The sequence below is a fragment of the Octopus bimaculoides genome, chromosome 14 (assembly GCF_001194135.2).
Source record: "Octopus bimaculoides isolate UCB-OBI-ISO-001 chromosome 14, ASM119413v2, whole genome shotgun sequence".
NCBI classification, from domain to species: Eukaryota; Metazoa; Mollusca; class Cephalopoda; order Octopoda; family Octopodidae; genus Octopus; species Octopus bimaculoides.
This window is the reverse complement of record NC_068994.1, coordinates 3,726,032-3,736,922: the sequence shown is the minus strand read 5'-3', so window position 1 is coordinate 3,736,922 and position 10,891 is coordinate 3,726,032. Positions and strand designations below refer to the sequence as shown.

Here is a 10,891-nt window from a genome sequence, read left to right as displayed (position 1 = left end):
TATATATATATATATATATATATATATATATATATATATTTCGCACACACACTATTGTTGTCATATCTTCCTCGGTCGTAGTTTCGTAAAAATCGCTTAAAACAAACTATATTTTTTTTAAATTTTACTTTTATCTAAATTTATTTTTAAAAATCCTACAATGTCTCCTATTATATTGCTTTGTCTGATCTTGTAAATATTCTAAAAGTTTTCCCATCCTCTCACTTTTTTCTCCTCCGCCTACTTTTGACCGTTAGATATATATTTATTTCCGTTAGAAATACTTTTGTCTCAAACTGGATGTCATCGTTTCCCCAGTCCTTTCGTCGTCCCAATGTTTTTTTCTCCTCTGTCTTTTGGGGCTTTGTTTGCAAGATGTTACCACCTGGAAACAACATGATCACACTTGTTTTGCCCTACGCCAACTCCGATCCACCAAACCTACGACCAAAAGCGCTCCCGCCTTGACCGTCTCGTTTTATCTCCCAGAAATTGTGCATTATCCAAATGGTCCCTCATTTCTCATTTTTTAAAGGTCGTTGGATCTTATTTTCGGGAGATTTAGTTTTTATTTTTCTAGTATATCTCGCAACAATGTCGATGCCGTGTTGTTGGTGACGCTTCTGCGGAACAAAGTCATTTTCTTTGAGTGATTGATTAAAGACAAACCTTTAAAAAAAAAACAGAAAAGAGGGACCATATGGATAATACACAATCTCTGGGAGATTAAACGGGACGGTCAAGGCGGGGAGCGATTTTGGTCATAGGTTTGGTGGATCGGAGTTGGACGTAGGGCTAAGCAAGTGTGATCATGTTTCCAGATGGTCACATCTCGCAAACAAAAGCCCCAAAAGAGGTTACTCTCTCTCTCTCAGGTTAAAGACGAAGAACAATCTTTGATTAGTTTGTGGTCTGGTTGTGGCTGTTAGTGTGTGTTCATTACTATCTAATTAACCTTTTTAACTGGAGTTGTTGGTGGGAAAGTAAATAAAAACTATACCAACATAGGAAAACAAAATGAAATGATGATGTATACACTGTTCATCTCTCTCATATACACACACAATCCTTTTGTATATATATTTTAATCATATTACTATGTGCACCTACTGGTCACTTCCCTGTGTGTGTATCTGATTTTATATATATATATATATATATATATATCAGTTTATTTCCTTGTGTTCCTTTCTGCTGAAGAGCTTAGGCTCGAAATGTAAAAGATTTTCTCACCTTCCCAAGTGTTAAACTAATACACCTGTTGTTTATACACCTGTCTTCGTCTTTTGTTTCTCTGTAAATTTCAACTATATATATATATGTGTGTGTGTGTATAGTATTGATTAGTGATTTCAGAGGTGTGTAGTTCAAAAGGTTGCTTCCCAACTATATGGTGTTGGGCTCATGGTGCTTTGAGGAGGGTGTTGTGAAAGCATGATGGCCAGAACAACTCTAGGGTAGGAAAAATTCTAGGGAGCTATTACGTCTATGGACAACAAAGGGTTTGTTTCTTAAGGCAAAGGGTAGAAAATATGTTGTTCATATACAAGGTGTGGTGGATGATGTGTGGTAGTGAGCAGGGGTGGACTGAGAGTATTAAGGGCCCTCGGGCATAACTGTTTACCAGGCCCCTTTGAATGTGTGTTTTAGTAGAGTGCAGCTTCATGCCCTTGGGCACTACCCAACTGACCAATGGCTCAGTCTGCCCTTGGTAGAGAGACATGGGCAATGCATGCAGAGGATGTGCAGAAGCTGGAGAGAAATGAAGCAAGCATGTTCTGTTGGATGTGTAATGTTAATATGTGTGAGTAGTGTGATCCAGATGAGCTGAGACTGTGTTGTTACAGACATGTATTGCATAGGAATCATAACAGAAGTATCAGAAGAGGAAGACCAAGGATGACATAGGCAGAAATAGTGGGAACTAGCTTCAGGATACTGGATCGTCTCACAAAGAGGATGACAAGAAAAACACCTTTTTGAGCGTGGCCGTTGTCAGTACTGCCTGACTGGCCCTCATGCCGGTGGCACATAGAAGCACCCACTACACTCTCTGAGTGGTTGGCGTTAGGAAGGGCATCCAGCTGTAGAAACTCTGCCAGATCAGATTGGAGCCTGGTGCAGCTTTCTGGTTTGCCAGTCCTCATTCAAACCGTCCAACCCATGCTAGCATGGAAAGCGGACGTTAAACGACGACAATGATGATGTATAATCTAAAAACTAGTACACTAATGTAATCGAGGTTCTGACTAACCACATCGGATGATAGGGAACGCATAAAATTGCTGAAGGTAAACAATTACACAGTAGGTGGATAGATGCATGCTAATCATCGTTATATGTATAGAAACCATTCATTTCATTGTACAGACACAGTAATCAGATCCTTGTTTATACAGCAATTTTATCAGTAGCATTGTTTCTGAATCCCCAATATAGTTTGCCTATAGATGTCTCCCTATATTTTGTCCCTAAGTGTTTCCCCTCCCCACCACCATCGCAATTGACCAATGACAATGTCTTCTTCTCTTCCAGGTTGCCTATAACCGAACCAAGTGAACCAACCCACTCCTCTACCCTTGTGGGGACGAAGCAAACACACAGACACAGAGAAGACTTGTTACTACTACCAGCCACCAATAATAGCCCTCTGTAACCCCACCATTATTCTCTGCTAGACAACAACGCCAACATGGAAAGGGGCAGTGGAATGTCGATATACGGGGACATGTATAGCAAGCAGTTTGCTCAGAGAAGCGGCAGTTCACAGACACAAAGGATCAGCCACAGTAGCAGCCTCCCAGGGGGCAAGCAGATTTCGATGGGCCACCACACTTTGGATGCCCAGAGAATACAACACATCAGCCAGAATGTCTTCCCTACCGACGTTTATGGAAACCCATTCACACAAAACTGCTACTTTCCTTTAACGCCCGAAAGAATGCAGCTTATGACGGCTCCTGGAAGTTGTTTCGGTGGGACCAGCGGCAGTGAGGGCTCGGGTAACTGCAACCAGGGCAGCAACCTCAGCGCCGATAGTGGTTACCACCAGAAGGATACTGCACCGGTGTCCATAGCAGTTGCACCATTACAAAAGAACACGATGGTGTCCTCGATGACATCGGGAAACGACTGCAGTTGCAGTAACTGTAGTTGTTGTAGTAGCGACAATGTTGTGAACAGCAACACCAACAACAACAGCAGTATGGCCAATGATAGCAGTGGCGGAGATAATGTGAAAAGCTCCTACTCTCAAGCCACTGTGTCGTCCACTTCTACTTCCAACAGCTGCGGAGATTCTGGCCAGAAAAAATTCATCCAGGCATCAAAGTCTCCCGCAACTGTACAGCCTTCCTATGCTGCATCGAACCAGTCGTTTCAACGACAAGAGCGAGCAAGGGAGAAGCAGTTGTTCTGTGATTTTTGTGGGAAACATTTCACGCAGGAATATTTGATGCACAACCACCGACGCACCCACACGGGGGAACGTCCGTTTGGTTGTGACATCTGCGGCAAACAGTTCGGACGTAGGGATACACTTCAGAGGCACAAGCGTAATCACGAGCGACCCCAGCAGAATAATGTTGTGACCTCCCCTGACATAAACGACAGTAGAGGCAACATGGACGGATGCATGAGGGAACAATACCACCCGAAACAGACTCAGCCCACCCCAATGGTGACAAACGTTGCCAGGAGAAACAATAGCATGAGTAATGTCCAGACTTACAACAACCAACAAATGTCAGAGCCAGGCACGGTTGTTATCATGCCGTTTTCACATGAAAACAGCGGCAGTGCTGAAGATAAAATGAGGTCCCGAATCAAAGGCGAGGCAATGCCGGCACATTCTGGCCTGGTGCCACAGATGCCTAACCCCCATGGCGACAGATCCTCAAAGATGTATCAATGTGACATCTGTTTCAAGCCGTTTGCTCAACGCCACTACTTACGCATCCACAAGAGGTCCCACACTGGAGAGAAGCCTTACCAGTGTGACTTCTGCATTCAGAAGTTTGCCCGACGCGACACCCTCTTGATCCACCGTCGCACCCAACACACAGGGGAACGACCGCACCACTGCGAGCTGTGCGGGGAAGCATTTTATCACCGTTCACAGCTGAAGATGCATCGCAGAGCAAAGCATGTCCTCAAGGCCAGCAACAGCAACAGCAGCAACAACAGCAGCAACACCAGCAACACCAGCACCCACAACAACAACAACAGCAACAACAACAACATGGCTCAGTATAACATGAATAAAGATCACAACAATATGAACCTAAGCAATGAAAACACAGGGATGTTTGTGTACAAAAAACGTTACCAGTGCGACTACTGTTTCAAGCAGTTCGCTCAACGCTATTACCTGCAAATCCATCGACGGATTCACACTGGCGAAAAGTTGTTGCACTGCGATGTCTGCTACAAGAAGTTCACCCAGAAACATTATCTCCAGATCCACAAGAGGACCCACACTGGAGAGAAGCCTTTCCAGTGTGACTTTTGCATTCAGAAATTTGCCCGTAAAACCACTCTTCAAATACATCGCAGAACCCACACAGGAGAACGGCCCTACCAATGTGACGTGTGTCTCAAACAGTTTGCACAACGTGATAAGCTGACAGTTCACCGACGCACACACAACCCAAAGCGCCGGTACCAGTGTGACATCTGCTTCAAGCAGTTTGCACAACGCCATTACTTACAGTTGCACCAGCGATCCCACACTGGAGAGAAACCATTCCAGTGTGACATCTGCTTCAAGCAGTTCTCTCGTAAGAATTCTCTGCAGATGCACACTCGGTCGCACACTGGCGAGAAACCATTCCACTGTGACATCTGCTTCAAACAGTTTGCCCAGCGCCAGTACCTTCAGCTGCACAAGCGCACACACACCGGCGAGAAAGCCTACCAGTGTGACATCTGTGCCAAACACTTTGCCCGGCGCGACACACTGCAGCGCCACAAGCGCATCCATCTGAAGAATTCCATGAATCCGTCCAAGAACAACATGGAGGAACTGTCACCTATGAACAACTATTTATGGCAGCTGTAAACTGAAGTGGCAGACAAGAGAGAAAGAGAGAGAGTGGGACCATAGCTCTGGCCTTGGATATTCCACCTGGGAAAACAATGTATGTGGCCTTTGTGGTTGTGTAGTAGTATGAGAGTCTGTCTATATGTAGACATTCACATATACACACACATATTTATATACACCCATGAGCTTTTGCATAAACATCTCAGATATTTTGTATATACATCACACACATATATGAATATATATGTACAGATATATATATATACAAATATCTGTGTATGTGCCAACCCTATATACACATGTATATCCACATGTACACTGCCACATACAAAGCCACCTGTTCACATGTATCCATGTGGTTTTTGAAATCTTCCCACTGCAACTTTTAACACTAAAACAAACAACAAAAAAAACACAGCTGTAAGCTTTTTTTTTTTTATATATTCCTTACCAAACACTTTACAGCATGGGTTGGATGGGTCTAGAAATTCTCACTGTTTACATGGAAATCTCAGAACAGCTGTGTATACCCTGGATTCCCTGATCCCTCTTACATCATCTATCAATGAAACACTGGAAACTGCAAAATTTCTTCTTTTCTTGGCTTATATAAAAATAACCCAACAAAACAAAGCAAAAAAAAAACCCATTTCTTTTAAGGAAACTATGCAACAACTTAATTTGACTGGCCAAAACAACATCAACAACATGAACATCATCATCTCTGAGTGCATCAGACACCTATCATGGCAATTTTTTTGATATATTCGTACCAATTCTCCAAATTTTTTTACACATAATTTATTTTTTATCTTCTTTGCTTTTATTAGAAGACAGCGGAGTGGTGGGGAGAGGGGTTGTGGGGTGTAGAACCAGTGGTAGGGTGTATAATTGGTCAAAAGTGTAGAATCAACTCAGTGGTGGTGTATATAATGGGTGGAATGTGAAGTTTAGAAGTGGTATGGTGAGGAGAATATGCCTGTCCTAGCTCCCTCTACATTCTGAGTTTAACCTTATAGCTTTCAAACTGACCATATCCAGCCCAATTATTCTACTTGTATTATGTTCAAATTTGCCAAATTTGGCCCCTCACACCAATTCTAATCACATGACCAAAATCTCAAAGCTACAAGATAATGCATAATTAATTCAAAATAACGAATAAACAAACATTACATTCAGCAGGATAATTTGAATGCTAAAGGGTCAAATCTCACCAGGTTGACCTTGTGGTTTGGTAGAATAGATACCAATGAAATACTGGGGTCAGTCCCATTGAGGGTGTCCCCCTCTCCTGACATGTTTTGATGCAAGAGGCCAATGTCCAGCGTCCACAGATGATATACGAGCAGAAAGGTAGCAGCAGTGCGGGTTGTAGCATTACTGACCACTTTGGTCCTTATCTGATGGTCAGCTGGTCTTTAGCCACAAGGTCATGTAGGGTCAACATGTGGAGAAAATCAGAGATTTTACTAATACATGTAGAAGTTACAGGGAGAGGACACAGATTGATTGTGGGGCAGGAAGGGCATACCAAGCCGATCTGTTGTACTATATAGGGGTTTGTTTTCTTAGGGGTCAGCAATGCTTGAATTTTATTGCTATGGAATAGAGGGCCAGTGGTCTAATCTAGCTTGGACTTTGTTCATAGAGAATGTCAGAGGTTAGCAGGAAATCATTTTGTTAGTTTAGTGAAATGGATTTCACCATGGGACGATTTATGAACATCTTAACTGCATGGCCATATACCTGCAACTCAGTTTTCAAATGACATAAGCATAAAGCTTATATGTTGTAGACAGGGCAGTGATTTATTTTAGTTTTTGGAAGTGTGTATAGTGAGTGGTAGCTGTATGCATACTCCTATACAGGTGTAGGCTGCAGCTAATGGCATCTCATGGCAGTCACATTTGAAGCTTTATATCAAAAGCAAAAGTCTCTTTTCCCCCACAGTCCCAACATGAAATAATGTGGTTCCCCGTTGATGTATTTCTTTACATAGCAGTGTGTAATGTGTTTAGAAGAACTTTTAGGAAGAACAGCTTCGATGGGTGAGTTGCCAAAAAGAGACCAGTAGACTAAAATAGATGTGGTTTGAATTGAAAGATGCTTTCTGCTGCTAGCTTGTATTGCATCTATTCTCTTTGATCCTTCAATGATGCAGATACACTGTACGCTTTGGGATATTTGTATGAACGGAATAAAATAATGGAGGAATCAGCACCTACCACAACGTCAACATTTATAAAGCAACCATTCTTCCGTTGGTTTGACTGAGGGATTTTGAGTGACCAGATTGATCAGAGATTTTGCTTTTAGACATGTCAAATAGTCATTTGATTAAAGTGGAAAGTGACACACACCGAAATTAGAAATTGGATTGATGTTCCCAAAACAACAAGCTTAGCTTTAGCCTTAGGTCCTCCTCTGCTGTTCAATGCATTGGACAGCAAACCTCCCTTGTGGGTGGGGTGCAAGTGAAATACTAAATTGGGGTCCCACAGAATTATATTAAGGGTCAATGAGAAAATTTTGCTTTAGATGTATTTATTGCAAGAAACGGGTTTCTTTCTCAAACATTTTATATAGTTCGACCTGTGCAAAGCGAATATGTGAATTTTGAAAGAAGTATCTATAAAATGAGTTTTTAAACATCGAATGGCTATAGGGATCCATCAGAATAGAACAGGAATCAAAGGGGTCCATAGATAAAAAAAAAATGGTTGAGAACCCCTGCTCCCCTGGGTTCAATCGGTTGCTATTCTTGCCCATTTCATGTAATGTCGACTGTCTTCAGGTCAGCTAATAAGTTAATCTTTTCTACTTGCCATCTGGTGGAACCCCCAAGTTGTGGCTGTTTTTTCAGTGCCATTCCCGGCTAGAGAGAGAGAACGTGACCAACCAGGCAGAATCAGAGTTTTAAGTCTTATATATGTGTGTGTGTGTGGAGAAAGAGAGAGGCAAGACCAGAGAATTGGTTCTGAAATGATTTACCAAATGTCATAAAAGTGAGCAAATAATTTCAGAGTCCTTCAGTTTTATTTTGTTTTTCTCTTCTTCTGTGATGGAGTTGTAAACACTGGCTGCATGTCATGCACCTTGACTCTCGCATGTCCTTTAAGTTTATCTCTAGATTTTCTATAGAATTCATATATACATACATGCCATCTCAATGTTTATATATGTGTGTGTATATGCATGTATGTCTATATATATATAGTATGTGTGTGTGTGTATATATATAAATATTATCGATCACACATACAGTGTTTGTATTTGCTGAATTTACTGCAAGATAGCATCTGGAAAAGCTCCCTACACAGCACTGAGTGTTAAAAAACACCTGAATTAATATACACACATTATCATTCCCAAGCTGTTTCCGTTGCTAGGATACCTGAAGATTTTTTTTTAACCAATCTCCATCCTCCAACACTCAGTGTTGGATTCCCTGAGCCCTGACCTATAGAATTCCATATTGATATAACTTCCTCTGATTGGATTCAGTAATTCTTATTCATCCTAGTGGCATCCAGCTCCTCCCAAAATATGGAAGTTGTGGCTTTCATACAGTTCCTCTACCTTTAATGGGTTTTCTTATTCTAATCCTTCTGGCCGCACACACGTCTTCCTTACTGGCCAGGCCCACTGATGGACCAATGGATTTACTGGCCCCCTTCAACAGCAGCTGGAAATGCTTACAAATAACAGCTTACCGTTTCCAACAGCCTCTAATGGAATATAAATATATGTTGTTATTATTATTATTAAGGCAGAATTGTCAGCATGCCGGGTGGTGAGATGCTTTGTGGTATTTCATTTTCTTCACATCCTGAGTTCAAATTGCGCCAAGGTCGACTTTGCCTTTCATCCTTTCAGGGTTGATAAATTAAGTACCAGTTGCGTACTGGGGTTAATCTAATCAACTGGACCCCTCCCCAAAAATCTCAGGCCTTGTGCCTAGAGTAGGAAAACAAAAATTATTATTATTATTATTATTATTATTATTATTATTATTATTATAAAGGCAACGAGCTGGCAGAATCATTAGCATGCTTGTCAGTATTTCATCCATCTCGTTCCGAGTTCAAATTTCACCATGGTCAACTTTGCCTTTCATCCTTTCAGGCTTAAGTACCAGTTGCGTACTGGAGTCAATGTAATCAACTAGACCCCTCCCCCAAAATTTCAGGCCTTGTACCTTTAGTAGAAAGGATTATTATTATTATAAAAATCACAAGCCTTGTGAAATACAACTACCTGGGGTTTCCTGACTGAAATATTAATTTTGCCATTTACCAGAAACCTAAGCTCCAGTGACTGTGTAAATACCCAGAGCGAGATCTTTTTCTTTATAGTATGCTGTTTAAAAGATACATCTTGGTAGAAACTAAAGATAAACCACCAGACACATCATAGGCCGTTCCAGTATTGGTTTATGTAATTTTGATATTCATAAGACACTGGTTATATTTACTGTGAAGTTAATTATCTCCCCTGTTTTTCTTGTCTTTTTTTAAATGTTCTTGCTTATTCAAATGTCAGTTGCATCGAACACACTTACCAAACCATCTTGTTTTTACCAGCTTGATAAATGGTGAAATGAATTAATATTTCAGCATATATATATATACATACACATGCATCATTATTTAAAACAGCTTGATTCAGTTCCAAGTGACTTAAAGTTTTACAGGCTTCTGATAGAAACTCACTTCAATCAGGATTATTTTACCAAATCTATATGTATAAAACATATGCAGGTATTCTGTGTGTGTGTGAGTGTGTATATGTAAAACAAACTATATTTCTTCCAAGAATATCAAGGATTAAGTGGAAATCAAGGGAGAGAAATTCTGTTTGCTTATCTGTTTTTTTTAATTTAATTTTTTTATAACTTTCCATGGCGCTCTCTGCCCCCCCCCCTCACTCCTTTTTCTTCAGGCTCTTGCAACTTGATAACAATGTCTGAGAGATGTGAGACGACATGGAGGTTGCGTGGGACAGCGAGCAAGGGCGGAGGCTTGGAGGGAGACAAAACGAATGAAAGACAGGTCAGGTCAAGTGGGGGTGGGGGGGTGGAGAAGAGCTGTGCGAGGAAGTCTGATAGTTTTGATGGTAAAAGTTGGGGATAGGGGAATAAAAAATAAAAAAACACGGAGTATGAAATTCAGTTTAGAGTGAATCATTATTTGACATACTAAACAACATGATGGCCAATTAATTAATATATATATAAATGAAATATTGTACATATATTTTGATCAACTTTTAATCTTCTCATCAGAATATAATAATCGTTTGTATAAATCTTATTTCACTTCCTAACGCTTTATTTCTTTCACAATGGACAGCTTTTTTTTACTTTCTTTTATTTCTCTTTTTTATCTTTTTTTTTTTTTTTTTTTTTTTTTTTTTTACAATGAAGTATATTAAATATTTTCTTTCCATCCCATATATATACTTATTATTATTATTATTATTCTCATTATTATTATTATCATTGTTGTGCCGGCAATATTTCTGGGCAACAGACTCAAAACACCCACCCAAACCAATTGCCTTGTCAAAAATTAAAAAAAAATAACAAGAAAATAAATAAATAAAAAAAATAATTTCTTGCTTTTTTTTTTCGTTCCTTTATATTTTATTTATTTTTGTAATTCCACTCTTTGCATGGTTTAACCCTTTAGCATTTGGGCCACACCTGACCTGAATATTCTCCGTTTTATGGTAAAACTGACCAAGTTGAACCTTTCACACTCCCACTACACTGTCATTCTAAAAATATGGAAACCATTGGAATCTTGAAGCCACAAGATAATCCATGATTAATTCCAAACAGTG

General features: G+C 40.3%; 1 protein-coding gene across 2 annotated transcripts in view; it reads left to right on the top strand.

Annotated features, from left to right (window-relative positions):
* LOC106870078 (zinc finger protein 431) overlaps positions 1-10,671 on the top strand; it is a 13,174-nt gene extending 2,503 nt beyond the window's left edge. For both annotated transcript variants that reach the window (XM_014916051.2, XM_014916052.2), the window contains exon 2: positions 2,536-10,671. In XM_014916051.2, coding sequence (XP_014771537.1) covers positions 2,693-5,059 — 2,367 coding nt within the window. In that variant the 5' untranslated portion in view covers positions 2,536-2,692 and the 3' untranslated portion in view covers positions 5,060-10,671. The remainder of the gene's footprint in view (positions 1-2,535) is intronic.
* The last annotated feature ends 220 nt before the right edge of the window (positions 10,672-10,891 follow it).